The sequence below is a fragment of the Manduca sexta genome, chromosome 28 (genome assembly GCF_014839805.1).
Source record: "Manduca sexta isolate Smith_Timp_Sample1 chromosome 28, JHU_Msex_v1.0, whole genome shotgun sequence".
Classification (NCBI taxonomy): Eukaryota; Metazoa; Arthropoda; class Insecta; order Lepidoptera; family Sphingidae; genus Manduca; species Manduca sexta.
The window spans coordinates 18,492,096-18,514,789 of record NC_051142.1 but is presented as its reverse complement, the minus strand read 5'-3'; the positions used below and the strand labels follow the sequence as shown (position 1 = coordinate 18,514,789).

General features: G+C 38.9%; 1 protein-coding gene across 2 annotated transcripts in view; it reads left to right on the top strand.

Moving 5' to 3' along the window:
• The window catches only part of LOC115454621 (homeobox protein PKNOX2-like), a 31,031-nt gene that overhangs the window by 3,116 nt on the left and 5,221 nt on the right, over positions 1-22,694 (top strand). Inside the window, exons 2-10 of one of the 2 annotated variants that reach the window (XR_005113315.1) lie at positions 17,370-17,472; positions 17,785-17,974; positions 18,218-18,347; positions 19,133-19,209; positions 19,663-19,771; positions 20,256-20,330; positions 20,584-20,729; positions 21,523-21,680; positions 22,394-22,474. Coding sequence is in view for 1 of the 2 variants with exons in the window: in XM_037444592.1 (XP_037300489.1) it covers positions 17,399-17,472; positions 17,785-17,974; positions 18,218-18,347; positions 19,133-19,209; positions 19,663-19,771; positions 20,256-20,330; positions 20,584-20,729; positions 21,545-21,680; positions 22,394-22,474 (1,018 nt within the window). In the remaining variant the exon portion in view is untranslated. The remainder of the gene's footprint in view (positions 1-17,369; positions 17,473-17,784; positions 17,975-18,217; positions 18,348-19,132; positions 19,210-19,662; positions 19,772-20,255; positions 20,331-20,583; positions 20,730-21,522; positions 21,681-22,393; positions 22,475-22,694) is intronic. The other variant, XM_037444592.1, reaches the window with a different exon arrangement.

Genomic DNA, 22,694 nt, shown 5'->3' with positions numbered 1-22,694 from the left:
TTTTAAGGGTCAACAACTTTGTTTAATACAAGGTGTATTGTTGTAATAAGAAGGATGAATATCTTACATACATAACATCACGCATTTATCCCCGAAGGGGTATGCAGAGGCGCAACTAGGGCACCCACTTTTCGCCAAGTATGTTCCGTCCCATGATGTGATAGGGGGCGAGCCTATCGCCATATCGGGCAATAATTCCAGACTCCGGGGTGATACTGAGCAGAAAAACCTAAATATCACTTTGCCCGACCCGGGATTCGAACTCAGGACCTCAGAGCGCTATTGTACCGGACATGCAATACAACTACGCCACCGAGGCAGTCGGATGAATATCTTTCAGGGTCTATATTCGTTCGCGATCTATAGTTTGGCAAATGACGTAGACAAGTATGTCTACTTACCATGCCTGGCGCGTTTGATTGGGTTCCGTACGACTTTATAAAACCGGCGTAAATTGGCAGCTTTGTTGCGTCGCGTACGATTAGTGGGATGTTCTGTGCCTGTTACGATTCTTTCTCTATTGTTATAAACTCACCCCAGTTTCCTTAGCAGTGGTGAGGACTTAATGTCCGATGACGTACTTTTTCGTTTGTTGTTCCTGTAATCGTGTGACGACCTGCAAGTTATATTTTGGAACTTGGATAATAGTTGAGATAAGTGATTTCTTTCGAAATCAAATTCAGGCCGACTCATCTCTCATCACGGTCAATCTTGGAGACCTTCGAATATAAACTCGTACACATTAAACCTGGATTTTAGATTACTTTTCTAGGTTTGGTTAGTGTCAGCTTTACTTCCATTAGTAAGGAAAACTAAAGCTGATGCTGGCGGCTATGCTCGCATAGTCTTATCTTGTAGAGAAGTAATCAATAAATAAAAAATGTCTAGAGTCTAAGTTTCTTTGTTAAAAATAAGTTTTAAAATTCCCAGTCAAGTTTCGGAGAACTTTCACAAACTAATAACTCTTAATTCCATGACCATTGAACAATTTAGATAGATCTAATGAAAATAAGATATCAGTTTGTTTACGTTTATGCAACTTCTATTGCACTAAACGTCGCAAACTGGTGCACTGCTTAGCGGCATGAATAGACAAAGCGGTGTATTAGTCTCAGACATGTTATCATATACCGTTAATTTCATAACTGGTACATATACTTATCGATCGGTATTAATTCGCACCATTCACCAGAACTCAATAATTTTGGACACGTAACGTGATGTTATGAAACCGGACGGCTATGTACAACCTACATAATAAAGGTCAAAGTTTACATTTCGATAATTACGATACAGTATGCATATTTTTGGGGTCCGTACTCAAAGAGAGATACCGCCATTTTGAATTAATGACCTCAGTCGCTTTTTTCGATATATTGCGAAAATGGATGTCTAAAAAAATTTTATTTTGAGATGTTTATAAAGGAGGTATTTTGATTGGTTTATTCTCGAAATTAGATTGAAGATTGAGATTAGGATCGTTTATTGAAAACGGCTGTTAAACGATAACCCAAGACTCCGCAGTTTTCCGTTTTTCTGTCCTCTCTAAACTTAGCATAAAGGTAGAGGCTGAAGAGCCTCTATCTTTATGCTAAGTTTAGAGTAGAAAGTACTGGCAGCAACATATTGCGCAAGAACTTTCAGATACCTTTACACTAGTGGCAATTTTATATAAATAGTTCTATAATCGTGCGACTTGCCGCTAGTTCTGCAAGAAACAAAATTTGCAGAACTCAACTTGGCGTGACTTTACACGGTAAAAATTGCTTGCAGAATTTAACTTCAACATGTTTTCTTGCTAATCTAAACCTACCATATTAACCTAATATTAGTAATGCGCTAAAATTATGAGAGAATACTAAAGTGTCGAATATATTGAATAAAGATGGCAATGAAAACGGTAAACAAATGGGTACCGAAATTTTACTTATACTTGGCCGATTTTTATTAAAAAAAGGACTTGAGCGGCATGTCCGTAAGGATAAAATCAGTACAAACTAACAACACTTCTAATTATTAGTAAGCTTTGGAGTTCACTCGTCAGTGTGACTAGTGGAGTTCAATAAATGATACCAATTCTTTTTCAATTGATCGTGAAAATGGTCCATTTAGAATAAAGTTTTATCGACATGGTTACAAATGACTTATTTTGATTCGTTTATTTTCGGGATCGGATCGAAGATTAAGATTATGATCGTTTATTGAAATCGGCCGGGAGAGATCAGGCTCATGCCCAATACTGGCGATAATGTCCTATGAACCGGAAATCAACTCTCGCATGAGCAAGACCAAGGCGCCATATACCCACATTTTAAAGACTACTCACCGAAGAATCGTTTGATATTTTGTATGTTTGTAAATAGCACTACATCACCTTTTAGTATGTATTTGTATATCTGCTAAAAAAAGCTTTTTGGTCTTTTGTTGGAGTACATATCAAATGGCAGTATATTCGTTTTGGGTTCGATTGTAATCGTGTACTCTGCATGAGGACGTTTTTTAGGTTCATAGGCTTCTTTGTATAAAAGCTTCAAGGATTCAGAGTCACCAGTTTAGTGGCAAACCATTCAGTATGGGTTAAAGCGGGTTAATTAACCACAAAATAATGACACTCAAATTGTTTTACTGCGCCGTTTTCAATTCGCGCACACTCATAGTTCTCCCTGTATAAAAGCTAAAAATACTTAGATCATCGGGAATAAAAATACCATCTCCTACACTGATTCTATCTGTACAAAAAGATTTCTCAATTGCACACCAAAAGCTTCGTATAAATTCTAAAACAGAACGTAATATTAAAATGATGAGTAACGAAAAATTTTCCGTCGCGTCGCCAATGCAGACGTGGTCCGAGCGAAATTTTGCACTTGCCGCGAAAAAATGGCGCGGTGACAGCGAAAAAGGCGGGAGTCGACGTCATAACCGCCAAATGTCGCCGCCATAATGAAAAGCGCGAGTTATGGCCAATTTTTAATAACTCCCGCCTAAATTATGTTGTTTTTTGATGTAAATGTCCTTTTGAGTTGTTTATTGGTGGGACAAATTGGGTTTATGGCATTTTGTAAATTGGATAATAGGTTATGAGTTAATTGTTGACGAGAGACAGCTATGATTGAGCCATCGAGACCAAGGTATTTTTTTATCCTGGCATGATTGTTACTTCTTGCAGTGCCCCTACAACTTGTTAAGGTTGCGAATTTTATATATTAGAATTTAGGAAAAGGAGGTGATGGATCATTTAACTTTATGGATGGCGATAATTATATAAATATGTATGTATGTGGTTATATTTATATTACGTAAGTTTTATATTTTTAATTTGTATCAGTCTTTTTTGTTAATGTTCTCTCCACTACCTTCTCTCGTTGTGTACACCTACCTCTAGTCTCTGCACCAACTACAAGTTGACTGGTAGAGAATGCCATCGGCATTAAGTCCGCCTTCATACTCTTTGAATATAAAGTATACTAAATAAATAAATAATTGCTGACTCTGAATAGGAAAGCTATAGAAAACGAATAACAACCAATTTACATTGGTCTATGAGGTCTATGAGACAGCGGCACACTAGCAGGTCCAATGGGGCTATCCATACTGCAGACAGCCGATAGATCTGTCTAAAGGTGTCTCTCGCTCTTATCTTATGACCTAAACTTTTAGGTAGGAAACCATTTACCGAAAAATTACTTCAAATTAATTAACACAGGTTATACATAGCTACTTAAAAAGTTAAACGAATAAGTTAGCATTTTATATAAAAACCGGCTCAAATGAGTGTAACCCCATTAATTTTTAAGCCTTTTTATATTCTTAACGTCTGTCTCTTTCAAACTTGTTAAGCAAGAATTTAACTATCTCCGTCACACCCTCGGGCGTTTTAAATTTCACTCTTATAGTTCCGAGAATGAATTTGGACCTTGCAGATATTGTAAGTGTAAAGGCATTTACTTTTGTGCTAGATTTTGGACTTTATCGAGAACTTTTTTAAATCTGGCAACATACACTTAGTTCAGACTTTACCCTGGCAATAAACTCGAGTCACGCTAGTCTAGACTAGTCCAAATATACTATACGTGAGACGGTGGCGTATCAGGATGGTATCTAGCTACCCTTTAGTGGATGTTGTCTTATAATGCTGCTGTCTGATCAGAGAACTTTATGCGTCGAAACTAGACACTGGCTGGTTCTTATCTCTTTTTCGCGCTAGCTATAAGTTACCGATATTTCTTAACTGTAACGAATACTTTAAAGTAAACGTTGGCTCTATAAATAATAGATAGAAGAAAGTCAAACGCTGAAACTCACGCTTCGTCGATCTTTTTGATGGTAATTTTATTTGTTTCTAGCACTTGGAATGACTATACAATTATTATCAGTTTTTTTTTTTTTATATATAGACACTAAAGGCCTTATGTAACTCCGCTGTCCATGTATAAAAAAAACATCAAATCAATTCGGTGATTTGGCTTTGAAAGCGCAGAAGATAGGAGATATTATTGCTTCTTTTTCTTGAAGGACCCCCCACATTGTATCTAAGAATTTGTTTCGTTCGATGCCAAGAGCCATATTTTCCATAGAGTGTAGATGAAATGTGCAAGCGAAACAGAATACGGGTGAGTTGGCGTTTTCCAATCCAATTTTACCTTTGTAAAACGAAACTCGAAGCGTCACGGCTTGTGGAGAATAAGGGATGATCTCCGTTTGGCTTTAAAGGGTTCCGTGTGTTTCTTATTCATTTTACTAATATTATAACTGAATGAGTTCCTGAAGTTGTTAGTATGTTCTTAAGAAGTTAACACAGTAACCGCCGAATAATACAAGGCTCAAAATACCGTGTTTTAGACAAAATAACCTTGAATCACTAAAACTAACCAGTAATACGACGCGGCGGGGGAGTTAAAAAAAGTCTGTAATTTGAGTTCATTTATTGGGGATTTCGGGAAACTGATTGTGGAATATGGTGGAGTATGATACGGTCAAGATATTTCTTACTTTGACGGTAGATAAGGGTCGATTAGGGCTAGATTACTGTGCATCTACGGTAATTGAAGTAATCATGACACTGGGATTAAATAAAAATTGAAACCCAGATAGATCATAATACTTTTTACACTAACACACAGTATAAGTATTTATTTCTAAAACAATGGGACTATTATGGGAAAGACTTCACGTAGACCAAAAGAGCATAACCTAGTTGTGTGTATAAATAAATGGAAAACATGGTTATTACGGCTTACCATTGTTACAAGGTAATCCAGAGTACTAACTACGGAACTCCACACGCGCCGTCTCGCAGACTCCGACCGTTTACCGGTGTCCCCGGAAAGGATTTAATTTAGACAAGATTCTGTACTCGGGCAGCCATTTTGAAAAACATTGGCGTCCTTGGATAACGGAACGCAATGTCCCGGACAAGTTATAATCTAAATGTTGATACGGAGAAGTTTCCGGGAAACAAACTAGATTTCAAAACAGCAAATTTATTTGCTGTTTTTATTTTTACCATGATAATACGTAAACGAAATTACACATTACGTGTTCAAAAGAAAAATATAGCAAAAATAAACCAAAATGCTAAGTGGGAAAAGCAGTGTAATTTGAGTTTATGATATGTTCAGTGGCATACCAAGCCTATTGTCCAAGACCTAGAGAATCACTAATGTGACTATCATTTTGGGTTTCGCAGTTCTGGGTGATCTAACGAACAATATAGGTACTATGTAGCCAGCAATGCTAGCAGCTGATAGACTCGACATCTTTGATCCAGGTAATTTTGCAGTTTTACGCGTTAACATAGCAACGGAAAGACATGATTTACTATATGGAGACAGTTCGTGTAAGAAACCCTGACGGACATGAATTATTCCTCAAAATAAACGATATCTGTAGGATTATCCGATAAAGGTGTTTGCCACGCACCGCGCCGCACATAATACTAGTTTTGTATAAAATAATTATTGTTTAATTTCTCAAAATCATTACCAGTTTTATGGAGTATGAGGTAAGTGACGAGAAATAATATTCTTATGAATTGAAAGTCGAATATCTCTTGCATGATGTCACCAGTAAACAGTAAATACATAGGTATTTCCGGATCCGCCAGGCAGCTTGTGTACTAGATTTTAATGCGTCATCTGTATGCTAAATAAATAAGAATTTAAATAGGTATATTGATTGTCAGTATATTTCTTGAGGTGATTAGGCGCCGCGCAAACGTCATCTTGTTGCCAAAACACTACTACGAAACAGGTTAAGGTTCAAGCGAATTAAAGCTTAACAGACGATGCTGTTATAACTACGAGTTAGTGGTACAAACGGACCAATCAAAGTAACGCATCTGCGTGCATGTCAGATGTTTATTCGTAGGTTGCTTGTTTGATATGTGTGCCTAAAATCAGTAACATGGCCACCTGGAACTAATCTAAAGAATGATCTCCAAAAAATAAATTGTTGACTCTCAGAAGGCCCCGGATTATGAATGGATTCAATGTTTCAAATCTCAACACAAGCATGAAAGTTTTGTAAGATGGTGCCAGTCTGGTCCAGCTTTGATAATAATAACAACCCACCGCTGACCACGGGCCTCTACTACTAAGAGGGTTCAGGTTTGCCAGCATACGTGTTCCCTCCTTATATCTTGGGGTCCTTCATTCGGAGCGTGAAAAAGTAATTATACAGGCAGGCATAACCGTGCTGACCTTCTGGGGGATGCCAGTATCTTTTGCCGGTCAGCATTTTCTTTGCGCTTTTCTTGACTTAACATCAGGTGTAGTGAAGCCTCTTTGTCGAACAAAACAAAAGCCTTAGTCCGCCATGCTGGTCTAGTGCGGGCTGTCAGACTTTAAATACCCTCAAAATTCCTCTGGTGATTCCGTGGTATGATTTCCTCACAATGTTCAGTGTTTATACGAGCGATAATCGTTAAAAATAGACACGTTACTTGGATACTTCAGAGGCGTGTACCTTGGGTTTCGAACCTGCGGACCTTCGTCTCTACAGTCCGTTCCATTCCCAACTAGGCTGTTGCGCAAGATTTGCCGGTTTAAAAAGGCGTTTCAAGATTCACCTTGATAAAACAAAAAATATATTCCTCCATAAAAATGGATAACGCTCAATGATCATGGTATTGTGGGTGTTCATAGCCTGTAGCGACAGGTGAATCACTGGTTCGTTACAGACCTACTTAATGGTAGTGGTTTTGTTTCCGAAGCAATGCATGTTGAACAGTTTGTATGCGCTATTTGTGTTAATTGAATATAAGATGTGTTAATTGGGGCACGCGTGTTCGTGTTATGCGCACAAGAATGGCACAATGGGTGAAAAAACGTTTTAAAATGTTTTTTGGGTTGTCTTTTTGTATACAGTATAATGAGGGTTAATCACGGGGAGGTAAAATACTCAGGTTTGGAGTTATATTGGGTTTGTCGGCTCAGCCCAGTCTAAGGTAAACCGATAAACGGTGATGCCTTGCTTCCTGTTATATTATGGGACGTATCCAGCGAAAAATATTTACATTTGTCCACCAATGGACGGAAAAAATACATGCAAAGTTTTCTTTTTATTGCCTTAGTAGGCAAACGAGCGAGCGGTCCGCCTGATGGTAAGCAGCATACGCCGCTCATGTTCTAAAGCAATGCCAGAAGCACAGCCAAGCCGTAAGTGTTCTCGCTATCGCCCTTACTTCGGACCACTCTGACCACCCACAATCATATCATTTAGCGCCACACTTAAAGAACTTTTAGTGTTAAAACTGTTAATTTGTTAAAAACGTTATGCTTACGAGCCAGTTGAGAGCAGCGCACGTTTTTTTTCGTAATCGGTTGAGTAAACACACTAACAAGATGGTATAAAATTGTGCTAATGGAAGTCGTAATGTGGCTTCTTCGATATTACTACTTTCGACGGTCTGATGGTCCAATATATTTTTTTGAAATAGAAGGGTTAAAATTATCATTTTTAAAGTATAGTTGGTGTGGTCCATACATTCCGACTTTTTACTCGACTACGACGAAGTTGGAAGGGTAATTTTATTAACATGACGTATGTATGCATGTAGGTATGGATGGATGAATCAATTTTATGATCGACACTTGTGTCGCTTTTAGTGGGCCGATTTTGACAAATAAAGACCATTTGTTATTAGTTCGTGGGGCATAATGTGGCCGCATTGAAAACAAAACAAACATGTCCATGACCGTGTTTCTTTTCAGGTCAGCTTGCTTTCAATAATATAAAATAATTGTAAATTAACGAAATTTTAAAGTGACCTTACAACCTGATTTCGAATACATCATTTAAAAAAATTAATCCGAAAATAAATTTACAATCGAACCCAACCTCTTCCAGTTAACAGGCGTGCCCACTGCCCAACCACTGAGCTATACATTTACAAGTAGAAAAAACCTACGGTTTCGTTATTTGTTAGGCAAACTCGCCTTCGGTGCGCGGCAAATAACAGCGGTTATGAAAAAAACTGTGTAACTTTGTTACTTGTGTAAGCGCTGAGGTTTTATTTACTCACTAGCTTCTGCCCGCAGTGTCGCTCGTATGTCGTCGTATATTTATGCATCTAACTTAATACAGGAGAGATTATTGAAGCGGCGATAGCCTAGTAAGCGGCGATAGCCTAGTTGGGAGTGGAACGGACTGCCAAGACGAATGTCCGCAGGTTCAAATCGCAAGGGCACACACCTCTGACTTTTCTAAAATCATGTGTGTATTCTTTGTGAATTTATCGTTCGCTTTAACGGTGAAGGAAGACATCGTGAGGAAACCTGCACATCTGAGAAGTTCTCTATAGGAATTTCGAAGGTGGGTGAAGTCTACCAATCCGCACTAGGCCAGCGTGGTGGACTAAGGCCTGATCCCTCTCAGTAGTAGAGGAGGCCCGTGTTCAGCAGTGGGCAAGTATATAATACAGGGCTGATATTATTATTATATTATTATTGAAGTCACTTGTTTATTTTTCTTTCTCTTTCCTAATTATAGTATAATTATTAAAACAAACCTCTGTTGTATACAAAGCTCGATTGTCAAAACAGTTTCTAGTGATGTTCAAAACTACCATAATTAATGTTCAAGAAATATATTTTGGCGTTACACTTAACAACAAATAATTGTCGCGACCTTATCTGTGATCTTTCCCGGGATTAAAGCCTCATTATTAACTCTCTCGGTGTAAAAATAGCCTGTGTAGGCTATTTTATTTTTAACGTGTGTTAATCCGAGAGATTGTGTATTTATCTGCACATTATCTTCAGCCTTTTTGGATTACATTTGACGCACAAATATCAAACATTCGCATATTAGGTAGTAAGGCGCTGAGACCAACCCCAATCAATATAATATTTATAAAATATGTATGTTAACGCTGTAGCGGCGCGGTGGTGAGCAGAATTTACGTTGAAATTTGTTTAAATAATACAGTAGCTATGTATTAACGGAACAAATTTGTGAGTAAAGAAACAGCCGATGTAGGGAAAGGGTGCGCGCTTGTTTATAAGGATGAGACAGTGTCGATAATATCGATAATGATTCTCGTTTTTTACTTAAAGGAAAGAAATTGTATGCGCTGGTATTTAATAGCAACTACTATGGCACGTTGTGCTTCAGTATGTTTTGCAACGCTATCAGCGAATGTAATTTTTGTACTTGTCTGATGAAGAATTCTTATCTCGTTGCTCCACACGCTTGCCTGCTTGCTGAAGTACATATTGTATGCCTTGGCTATATTTTTTTTATTTATATTTTCGGGTTGGCTAAAGTAACAATCTGCACCTAAAAGCTTCTGTCGTAAAAGCTAAAAACCCTGGTACTCTATTACTTTTGTAACCTGCGAAATTTTATTATAATTCATTTTTGTTTGCTTATTTCATTTTATAGCAAAGTGTCCTAGCTAAGATATAATGTGTCGCAATTCCAAAGCTGTAATCGCCTTCGTAGACGGAATAATTCCCACTGACTATACTTAAATCTCAACACAATTATAGCCCGACTACACATCAGCGTAAACATCGATAATATCTACTCCGATCACAGCACATCCCTATCAGGGGTTGAGCGAAGGCATTTCCATGTAGGTCGCATAAAAATAACATTTTCGCCCCGGACCGGCGCATATGTTCAAATATTGAGTGGTGCCTCTAGCGAACGCCTGCTGAATATCTGAGCTGGATGGAATCTCGGGGAGGGGTATTTGGGAATATGGAGCATCCCCCCACAAAATATTCCGGAGTCAATGCCACACAAGTTGGTTGTACGTTATTGCTTCCTTTGCAAAGTTTGCCCAGTATAGACCGGGCGGGGATCGTGGCGGAGCTTCCAATACACATGCCTTTAATGCCCGAAGGTAGGCATAGGCGCAACTGGTAGTCATTTTCCGACGTGAGCATGCTGTTCCATGATGTGATAGGGTACGAGCCTATAGTATCGGGAACATATTTCAGACTTCGGACTGACTGAGTAAGAAAATAATATCTCGTTGCTCGATCCGGCCCGAGTCGCACCGTAATACAACTACGTCACCGAGCATAACCCCGTAACAAAGAGAAGATTATTGTTTAATGCCTGTATTATACACTGTCTCACCGCTGGGCACGGGCCTCTTCTACTACTGAGAGGCATTAGGCCTCAGCCCACCACGCTGGCCTAGTGCGGATTGGTAGATTTCACACACCTTCGAAATTCCTACAGAGAACTCAGGTATGTAGGTTTCCTCACGATGTTTTCCTTCACCGTTAAAGCAAGCGATGATTCACAAAGAATCCGCATAATTTTTTGAATAATCAGAGGTGTGTGCTCTTGGGTTTTGAATCTGCAAACATTTGTCTCGGCAGTCCGTTCCACATTGAACTAGGCTATCGCTGCTTGTCCCCGAATAATACAGAATAAAAACAAAGAGAAAATTACGTGCAATTCTCGGGAATAAGACACAGACAAATGTCACTGAGTTTATAAGCGTAGTGCAGTGGTCTAACTTCTGAAGCTTGTAATTTATAGTTCTGCAAATGTTGCTTCTATTATGGCCAATTGTGGCGCCAACAGCTGAGTGACATGAAAAAAAATATGCAGGATAGTGCCTGAATGTTTAATTAACAAAGTATTCGAAACAAGCTTTACATTAGGAATAGATCTCGGACCGAATTCATTATTTATGTTGCTATTCATAATATTATAATACTCTCACGTTTGACAGGGAAGGGCGATTGTGTTGAATTTGTATAATATCCATCTGTATCCATGTGAAAACAACATGAAAATGTATACAATGTGCAGCAATTTATATTTTAAATATAATATGTCGATATTATATGAACAGTATTTTCCACTACTTGATCTAGTGGTATGGTATGTGAGTTGTGTCCGGGAAAGGTGTTGGATTCAAATCCTAGGTCGGACAACACCGTGTTAGCTTTTCTAACATTTGACGGGAACTGGATCCCATTGGAATAGGATATGAGTAGCTAGGGGTGTATAGGCTACATCGTACTCACCACAGATAAAGTATATTGACACTTTAAAAGCAAACATATCTAAGCGACAATCAGTTAATTTTCAGTACAGTACTTTAAAGTTGTGATTTTTATATGAAAATTTACAAAAAATCTCCTTTTTATTTCATAAAGATAAACTTTAATGTTATTAAAATGTCCTAGAAATACAAAACCTAGATCAAATGACGCAGAAAAAAATGGCGATTCTAAAAAATTATATAATTCATTTTCGGTATATTTGTCGCTTAGATATGATCGCCTTTCAAACGTCGATATACAGCACCTACTACCACGTACAAAAAACATCGTAAAGGTTCAACTGAACATTTTCAGTGCGGTACTCTAATAACTAAATCCGGAGATGCTGTGTTCCACGACTTCATTATAATTTAATGATCACTCGATAGAAAAAAAAACACCGCGCGGCCCCTCCGACGAACGCCGTAGTTCGCAAATTGAGCTAATCCCGTAAAACGGGATACGGGATTTCCGAACGGGAAAGAAAGATGGCGGGCGGGTCGCGACACCCGCTGACTAATTGAGTTTGACTGTATTTACAAATTGGAGTGCACTTTGCCCGAGTGACTTTTGTGTGATTTTTATTGAAATGAAAGAATTGTAGAGACGCTTATGGCATTTTTATTTTAATGTAAATTTTTGAATGAGGATTTTTAATTGCCTTCATTATATTTTGGCGAGGAGAAAAGCCTGCTTTGGGTGTGCCATTTTTACTATTTCGCTTTCAAGTTATCGTTGTCAGTAGAGAAAATTTGTTTCTTATTTTACCACAGCGTAGCGAGGTTTTTATTTTTTTGGTCAGGATATACTAGTCATTGCAACAATTCGGTTTAGCTTTTGGAAATGGCGTAACGTATCGTCAAATTTTTGGGGTATTTCTTTTCCTGGCAATACATAAAAAACAACATAATCTTGTCCCACCCAGGTTTCAAAACAAGGACCTCCCGTTCCACACTCTCCACTATACACATTGTTCTGAGAAAAGGTGACTGGCGATAGTCGTATTATGTGAATGATTAGACGACAGTATTCTATTGATCGTGCTGTTATAAGTAATAGAAATAATATTTTTAAAGCATCCAATACAGTCTGCAGTTGCATGATTGATAAGTTTTTTTTAAATAAAGTTTCAGTGTAAGGCAAAATATAATATGTACTAAGGCCGTACATGATAAAATGATTTAAATGTTTGTTTAACGGAAGTTTCTCTAGACCTACTCCATTTAACTATTAGAAAAGTCTGAACTATGTTTCTCTTCATTATTCTATATCAATAAACTTACTGTTCATGTCATTTCGCAAATAAAAAAAAAAACAAAATGAATAAATTGATCAGTTGGTAGTTCGTACTGGCCAATAACTTCTTGATAAATAAAAAACTTAAAAAAGAAGAGCACTTGAGCCGTAGTTCGAACATTGCATTTGGAAAATATATACGATTGTCTATTTCACAGACGCATTGCTGTCTTTGCAAACAGTGTAGTGATGTGGCTGTTTGTATTAAAAAAAAATAGATTTGACATCGATAGTTGATTTTTTTAACTTTGGAAATTTTTGGAAGTGTATTTTGTTTTTTTAACTTGATGAACGATTATACCAGTAAGCTTACTTTCGTTTTACTGTCAGTATTGCATATGTGTCTTTCAAAAACACAGTATGGTTTAGCAATAATTATTAACTTAAATCAATATAAGCGTAAAAATTAAAGCATCCTATTATTATTACTACGAAATCTCAATTAACTCAATTTTAAATACTTTTGAGTGTAAATAATGAGTTTTAATAATAAATGAACAAATCCGTCGGTATCGATATATCCGCGATGACACTACAGTCAGCGATACCAGATAACTCAGCCATTTAAATGCGCGTCGCGTACGGCGAGCGTGCACGGGATCGAATTTTGTATTTTTACAATACAAAAACCGCTCAGTCAATATTAAAATAGTTAATATCGTGTGTTATGATCTATGCGGTTAATTTTTTATTCAAATATCGATGATGGGGGTTGTATCGATAATGTTATTGTATTAATTCTGGTTAGTTATTGTTTAGGTGATTTATATACTCAAATTTGTACTATGTTAGGAATGCATTTAGAATTGGTATGTTTATCATAAGAAATTATGAAGATAACAATTTTTGTAAAAAGGGTGTTTTACCTGTTTTTGCCCTAATTTTGGGAATTGAAAATTGCAGTTACTTAAGCTGCGTTTCAGGTAACATCAGGTGTTGACAACATAACCAGACTTTGTCGGATATATATAGTGCACGTTCGGGCTATCGGTTAGAAGTTAATTTCTCCGGGCCATCTCGGGATCACGTCAACAAATATTCCCTTCACCCTAATTTTAGCTTATCACATAACTAATCCTTACCGACTATAAATTGAACCTACTATGATCCAAAGTACAAATTTAACGAATACTCATGTCGATAATCTGAGATATCGACATCGACAAAATCTGCATACTACCGGCTTCCCCCGCGGAGTCTCTGCGCGGCGTGAATGTAGATAACTGGTCGATTTGAATGCGGCGCGCGTTCGAACGGGCGCGCGCGGTGGCGTTCGAATTTTGAATATTTACAATACACACTAGTGCCTCGCTGAGAGTAGTTTTTATTCGGACCGAGTTTCGGTATTGCTTTGTTTCGGTTGTAAGTTGAAACTTGGTAATGTTGTCACAACCTTGATTCTTGATACATTGTCTGCCTTTAGCTTAATATAAGATAGTCCTAAGTAAGTATGCAAGTCTTATAGTGTTCCAGTAGAATGAAACCTTTAGTTATTACACAGTCAATTTGAGTAATGACCTTGTTATAACTTAATGTATTTCGGCGGTGATCGTTAACTTTGCCGCCAGCCGTCACATTATCACTACAAAATTTAGGTAGCAGCAGAGGCGGCCTTTGGGGGAGGCGAATTGTGCAACCGCCCGGACTGAACTTTTAAGACCGGGGTCCTTTTTTTACCCTGTTCCCCTGAATGCCTCATGCCGTTTTGTTTTGTTTTCTCCGGGGTCTCGCGTCGTTTAAGGCCGCACTGGATAGCAGTGTCAAATATTGTAATAAAATGCCGTACTTAACTTCGTATACTTTGTAAAACAGATGCTTTATACTTCACTACATAACACATGCAAAGATTGGTCTGAGAAATTTCGTTTCCATTTACTATCAAAACCGAAACTTTAGTGCCGAAATCCGAGCTCGAAGATGCAGTGGCCGTCGGACACTATTACACACACTCGCACGGCACGTACGAGCAGCCGTAGACAAGATTAAAAGTTTATGTATTGTGTTTTGATTTGTTGTGTTGGCAACTATATTATTATGTATTCTTATTTCAAATATTTGCAACAATGAGAATTTTTACAGCCACAGTTGAATATTAGCTGTTGTGGAATTTAATAACAGCCATAGATAACAAAATGGATATGCCCTCAAACACGGTCTAAGCTTATATTGCTCTTGATTAGAGAATTCTAATAAAAGAAAAAATAAAAAGTAACTCAAAATATTGCTGTTCAAACTTATCATTATCGGTTACGTCGAATCCAAGATAAACTGATCTTTTCGCACTAATCACCGTAACACATAACCCAGGTCAAATTGAATTTGCCTCCCCAAGTCCGGAACACTCAAAACCCAGAAAAACGTAACTTATTCGAAACCCTGGTACATTTTCAAACCTTTAACGTAAGAATTTGCGTCGAAACACAGCACGTTCGTGTACGCGCAAATTCCACCGTTTCCCGCCCGTTTTTCCTTATTTTGGGCTAAATCGTTTGGGAATAATTAGCCGGCGCGCGTTTATTCTGTTTTCCTTTGCCATCCGTTGAGTGGATGCTGTTATTAAGTTGAATTTCGTAGATTTCTTGGATATACTCTTACAAAGTTACGTAATTTGGACTATTGTTGACTTTGTAGCGATCAGAGGGTCTGCAAGCTAGTTTAAACGATATTCTACTATATTTGTTATTTGATAAGTCTGCAAATTCATTGTCGCCTAGTTTATTTGGTTGCTGAACCTGATCCCTGCCGTCTTCCCTTTATGAAGAATTTGATTATTATCAGAACGATTTGCAGACTGCGTTGATGCATGTAAGAACCTATATGTTGCAGTGGGAAAAGATGAAAATTTTCAAAAAGGTAACCCGAAGCAAAAACATTATTGCCTTAGTTAATACATCGCGGCCAGTTTAGCAGAAAACAAAAATTAAGATTAAAGTAAATAAACGTAAAGGTGAAGCCGGTGGGAATCGGGTTGTATGGACGATTAGCCACTGGTAGGTTGTCGGGTTCCTTTTCGGAAAATTTTATCCTCACCACTAGTACGTATATTGCATACAAGAGACCATCGACATTACCATCATCCATTTTAGCGATAAGACCGCCTATTGGTGCATTTTTTATAATAATAATATCAGCCTTGTATTATATACTTGTCCACTGCTGAGCACGGGCCTCTTCTACTACTGAGAGGGATTAGGTCTTAGTCCACCACGCTGGCCTAGTGCGGATTAGTAGACTTCACACACCTTCGAAATTCCTATAGAGAACTTCTCAGATGTGCAGGTTTCCTCAAGATTTTTTCCTTCACCGTTAAAGCGAAAGATAAATTCAAAAAGAATACACACATGATTTTTCAGAAAAGTCAGAGGTTGTCTCTTGGGATTTGAACCTGCGGACATTCATCTGGCAGTCCGTTCCACACCCAACCAGGCTATCGCCGCTTATTCGCCGCATTTTTTATATGATATAATAATTCTATTCATTATTCTGTGTATGTGGTGTATACAATAAAGTGTTTCATTCATTCATTCATTCATCAACTCCCTTGTTTATCTATGCCACGAATCAGCGTAAATCCTAAACTAACAATGGCGCACCGTTAAGTTTAGTCCATGAAGCATCGGAATGTTTGCCGGCAAACATGACAGCTACATGACATTTACGTGTGTCACGGGAATATAATCTTATATACTACATAATAAGGTGACACGCGTAATGTCATGTAGCTGTCATGTTTGCTGGCAAACATTCCGATGCTTTAAGTGTGCTCCTTTATTCACCTATATGTCCGAGTCAATAACTAGGCATTTACGTTACCAACGATAATGACAAAAACTTTAATGCAACGCAACCACCCCAAAGCAATAAAAGCGCTATATTAAACGCGGCGGCGCGTCTACGAGACATTCGTCACAAGTGTTGCCCTGTTGCGATGACTTACGGCCTCTCTGTTCGCAATTTACTGCAACCGTTGCCACTTCTGTATAATTTCTTTTGATAATGTGCCTTTTTTTGCGCTAGGCATGGGTGAAGTCTATTTGTATTCTAGGTATGTGCCGCGGCTGTGTTCGTGGTAAATTTTTTTTTAGTAGTTCTCCGTATACAACGCGAAAATAGAGTATTCAAGATGTTTGTTTGCAAGCATATCGCAGTCCATTTTGCTGGTTATGCTATATTCTGAAGTCAGATCATCTTCACATCAATTAATGTTATTAGGATAAACAAAATGACTCAATATATCCCCTTTTGGTCCACCTACCAGATGATGTCCACGTTATCACGTAATTTTCTGGATCGACTCACAATTGACAAAGATAGTTTGGGTTGTGTACGATAGCCATCCAATTTCGTAGTTTCTCCACTTATTACCAGTTTGTCATATATTCTTTCAACAACACAAATACAATACACATGACATTTTTATCTCCAAAGGGTTAGGCAGAGGTGCAACTAGGGTATCCTCTTTTGGTCATGTATGATATGATTATAGGGGCCTATAATCATATCGGGCGCAATACTTTACTGTTATTGCAAGTTGTAATTATTTTGTCGGTATTGTTGCAGATGCGGTCGCTGTGGTGATACAGGGCGGGATGCAGGGCGGCGGCGCGCCTGCCCCCGACGCCGATCAGGCCCAGTTCGAGGCAGACAAGAGGGCAGTATACAAGTATGTGCCCTGTTTACCCTTGTACGCGGACATAGGAATAAGTTTACTTTAAGGCTGAGGGCGTTGAAGGACTGTTCTAGGGTTTCAATATGGAGATAGATGTATTTAAGCGGTGGTGAGAAGGATTCTGGAGCGCGCAGGATTATAGGAAGGAAATAAATCATCAAGGTCTTTCTGCTCTTTTATCACCACTTCAATGTGGGGCTACGTAGAACGTTCCCATACATTTTGCAGAATAGATTTTGCTTAAGTTTAACGGTTAGCCTTTTGCTCAGTTTGTAGTCGAGTTAATAAAACTCTCGATATCCTCAGACATCCTCTGTTCCCCCTACTGGCGTTGCTCCTGGAGCGATGCGAGCAGGCCACGGCGGGAGCAGAGCCTCCCGCGGCGGACGCCTTCGGGGCGGACCTGCAGGCGTTCGTGCAGCACCAGCGGAGGGACAGAAGGCCGTTCCTAGTCGACGATCCTGAGATAGATGGACTGATGATTAAGAGCATACAGGTGAAGGGATCATATATAAGAATTCGTTGGTAGTGGTTTTTGCTAGAATGGTTGGATATTGTTATAATGAAATAGACAAAGCAATACTACATCTGAGTACAAAAACATAAGAAACTTAGCGTACAAATTATCCAGAAATTAAATATTATGCAATTTCATAAAAATCGTTTATTTTTTTGCTTCAAATACAGATTCTTTGTCTTTTTTAACTTTATTCATAAAGCAATTGTTTTTTATTTCCAGGTCCTCAGGATCCATCTGCTAGAACTGGAGAAGGTGCAGGAGCTGTGTCGAGACTTCTGCGGTCGGTACATAGCGTGCCTCAAGACTAAAATGCAGAGCGAAAACCTTCTCAGGACAGATTACACTGCAGGTATGTTATATTCGTCACTTCAAATCTTTCCCATCTGATACGAATCAATGTTGTAAAAAGATACCGTATACAAACAAGGTGTAAAACCCGCCATAGTGGCCCACGTGTGTCGCGTTCCGGGATCGGCCTGGGTATACCCGGTTCCAACAGGCCGGCATGATTGTGTCAACTGCTCAGGGGTAATCATCTCTCGTCAGTCGACATTCTATTGGACTCCACTCCACTTATCATTTGGTGCAGTCGGGTCACTTTGCCGAGTTCTTGCAAAAAAGAGCCTCATTGTTAGCGTTGCTTCATCACATACCGGGTCCACGAATCTTTTAGATTTACTAAGAGTTGTGTATTCTATAATATAAATTGTTAGTTTTTAAATGTATAGTGTAATAATTTCCAAAGTTGTCTAGATGGACCCACAGGGGTCCACGGGAGACTCGATGGGGGTATACGTTGACGTCACCAAAAAAATGGGGTTCATAATTCGTGAGTGGTGGTCTATGAAAATTTATATGGTTTTCATAGTAAAGAACCAAAATGTTGGTTTGACTTCACTTATCAATTTAGGCAGATAATATTCTAAGAAGTTCAGCAACTGTTACATGTAAAAACTTGCGTATTCTGGGGAATAAGGTAGAAAATTAAAAGCAGGACGTCAACTGGAAACAGTAAAATTTTGAAAGTGGTCTATGAGAAGAAAAAGTTTGGGAACATCTGGTATAATCTCTATATTGAAGCAGTTATTTGGTTTTTGTTAGTACTATTTTAAAAAGTCATTGTTATGATTCCAGGGGGAGTTGAGAGCAATAACAATGTCTCCGGCTCTATGGACGACCATTCCAGCACATCTAACTCGCCACAGTACCAGGTAGTATTCATATTTGCTAATATAATAGTTAATGAATCCCTCCTAGCCGAATTTCGCAGATCAGCCAAGTACGCAGGAGGTATTATAGTGCACAAGTGTGTGCGCAATACACAAGCACTCTCTGTTCTTTCACTCTCATAGTCCGGTGAGACATCATGACCGGAAAGTGAAAAGGCACAGGACCAACGGATTTACGAGCGGCTGAGACTAAGTAGTTTTTAAGATAGAATAATCCAGTCGCTATTATTTAGGCCTGACTCGGGAATCGAACCCAGAACCTCAGCGCTGCAGTCGTACTCGTACAACTGTTAAAGTGTCTTCTATTTCTTATTTTCAATGTTTTTTATTTTTAATTGTTTGAATTTCATGAGTCCGTTCGAAGTTTTCAAGAGAAACAATCGCGTCATACATGTTTGTTGCGTGACTAACCGTTTACTGTGTATCGTGTTGCAGAGCCCCGCGGCGCCGCTGCCGCCGCCGGCCGCGTACCCGCCGGTGTTCGCGCCGCACGCGCCGCACGCCGACGCGCCCTACGTGCCGCACGCGCCGCACCGCGACCAGCGTGAGTCTGCCGGGCCCTTATTCTGTATGATAGTGTAAACGCGTAACGCGGCCGTGTCATGATATCTTCGAGAAATGTGCGTGGAATGGTATTCTGTAAGCCAAATTTCTATAGTCCTAAACATGATGCGTTGTGTTACGTGCTTGTTACGCACTGTTAAAATAACGTGCGGGATAGAGAATAAGGCCCCTGTGCCGGCGGGGTAGAGAAGTGGTTGTTGAAAACGGATATGGGCTATGAAGGCTATAGGCGCGAAAACACGACACGATTCAGTGTCGTTTTATTGTGATTGGTTGAGACTAACACGTGACTGACGCGTTGGATCGTCCAATCACAAACATCGACTGAACAGTCACTTTTTTTTTACATTTTAAGGGGGATGGTGATTTTTGCCTGACACATAAACGTTGTCATCGAGTAATATTCTAGTAATTATATTTTGCATATCGAATTGTTTTGATTGATACCGTTTATTTTTCAGCAGCTTCACTAGTCGTCCAAGGCTCCACGCCAATTGGTCAGATTGGCGTTGGGTTGCTGCCCACTGATGCCTATACCGGTAAGGATAAAATGAATCTCCTATTTTAATTTCTATTGTATGATAGAGTCTTGCTGTAGTTTTATATCTTCATCATAAGTAGGTCGCCGAAAGTACCATGCCATCTATGATTTGAATAACATTTTTTTTATATTCTTCAAATGACTTATTTTGATCAGTTTATCTTCCAAACACTAAGATTGCGATACTGCCTTGGTATCTATTAATAGAAAACTAGTTGTATAAGGCCTGTATAACACGAGGTCCCTTGCAGGCACGAACTCGAACAACTCGTGTTCGTCGGTGTCGGGGTCGCCGCCGCCCGAGGAGGAGTGCGCGGAGGACGGCAGCGGCAAGCGCGGCGTGCTGCCGCGACACGCCACGCAGGTCATGCGCGCCTGGCTCTTCCAGCACCTCGTGGTCAGCACTCCTTGTACAACCTGTCATCCTCCAACACGCGCCCCGCTACTTTCCCCGGGCCCTTATTCTGTATGATAGTGTAAACGTGTAACGCGGCCGTGTCTATATATACATCATTTTATTTCTTCTTCCCTACCAGCCCGAGCTGGTTTCTTTGTTTACTAAGTATATTTTTCATTTATTTTATTTTCAATATAAATTGTCTTTTTTTATATAAGCTAATTAAGTAATAATTAAATATTCTCATGTACCTTGACTTATCATAAGTGCAACTATTTTCGCCTACGTGATGAATAAAGCATTTTTATTTATTAATCATGTTATCTTCGAGATATGTGCGTGTAATGGTATTCTGTAATGCAATTTCTATAGTCCTAAACATGATGTGTTGTGTTACGTGCTTGTTACGCACTGTTAAAATAACGTGCGGGATAGAGAATAAGGCCCCAGATCGCTTAGGGTGCGTCGGCGCATGAGTTCATACGCACACTGCGGTGGATAGCGTCGAGGCTAAGGCTTGGTTGGGTCAATCCACTTACCCCGCTACATCCCAGCTCAAAAAGTGGTGGAACGCGTCTTGGATGAAATAGACTGTATTGCTGTCATCAATAATTTTCAATATATAATTGTAAAGATATAGTATAAATATTTATATTATATACATACATCACCATAGCATTACAATGCATAAATATTTTAACCAAAATTAATCAATAATTTCCTCTAAATTTATCAATTATAAAAAAACAGTCAACCACTCAAAAAATCTTGAAAATGATCTTTTTTACTCAAGACGCACGGACGAAATGTTGCAGCATCCGTACCCTACCGAGGAAGAGAAGCGCACACTAGCGGCGCAGACCCGGCTCACGCTGCTGCAGGTGAACAACTGGTTCATCAACGCGCGCCGGCGCATCCTGCAGCCGATGCTGGACTGCGCTGACAAACCTGGTAACTACATGTTGGGGGTACATACTAGAGCAACGTTTAAATAATAGATAAGCAAGAAAACTTGCAGTAGACAACTGCCGCAAGTTTTACAATGTAAACAATTAGGGAAAGAACACAGGACTTCTGCAAATTTGATTCTTGCGGGACTTGCAGCGAGTAGCATGTGAAATATTGCCGCTAGTGTACGCAATATGTTGCTACAAGGCCTTGTTGGTCTAAACTAATCTGTTAAGCAAGGATGTATTACAATAATGATAGATGTAATTCCAATCGTGACAAGCTGGCAAAACAAACATTGTTTATGTCATAATATTATTAAAACTTACGCGAGACAAATTGAATTAGTCGAACACAACACGGTTTTACTCACGTTATAAAGTAGTCGGAATCGCCGACCAATTTCGATCTATTAAGTAGGTCATCCTCAGGGGCGAGTGTTAAGAGGACGTCGCGTCGCGGAGGCCTCTCGAACACTGATGGTCGGCGATTCCGACTACATACTACGTGAGTAAAACCGTGTTGTTTTCGACTAATTGTTTATGTCTATAGTAAATATATTTTCCGAGGTAGCTTTATATACGTGTCTCTATGTACGTTAGGTCCCGTATAATAGGGGGCGAGTCTTATTCCCTAAGTATGAAGTACCTCCGGGATACTATTTCTTATGTGATGAGGCGTATTTCGTGTATGTGATACTTATGTCGTGGTTGCAGGTGGCAAGAAGAGTAAAAATGGTTCGTCCATAAATAAAAGGTACTGGCCCGATGCTCTCTCCAATCCACAGTTCACCGCGGGTAAGTTTTTGAAATTCAATATAATAATTTTTCGCATAATAAAATGCATTATAAATAAAACAAGAGACTAAAATTACCAAGAATAATTATGAAACAATTTAATTACATTTTACAGAATATTTAAATTAAATAAAAATTTAGTATTTTGAAGTATCATAAGTTTTTTTTGGTTTCCGTTTATGTAGATTTATTTAAAATTTATCACTTAAAAGTGTGACTA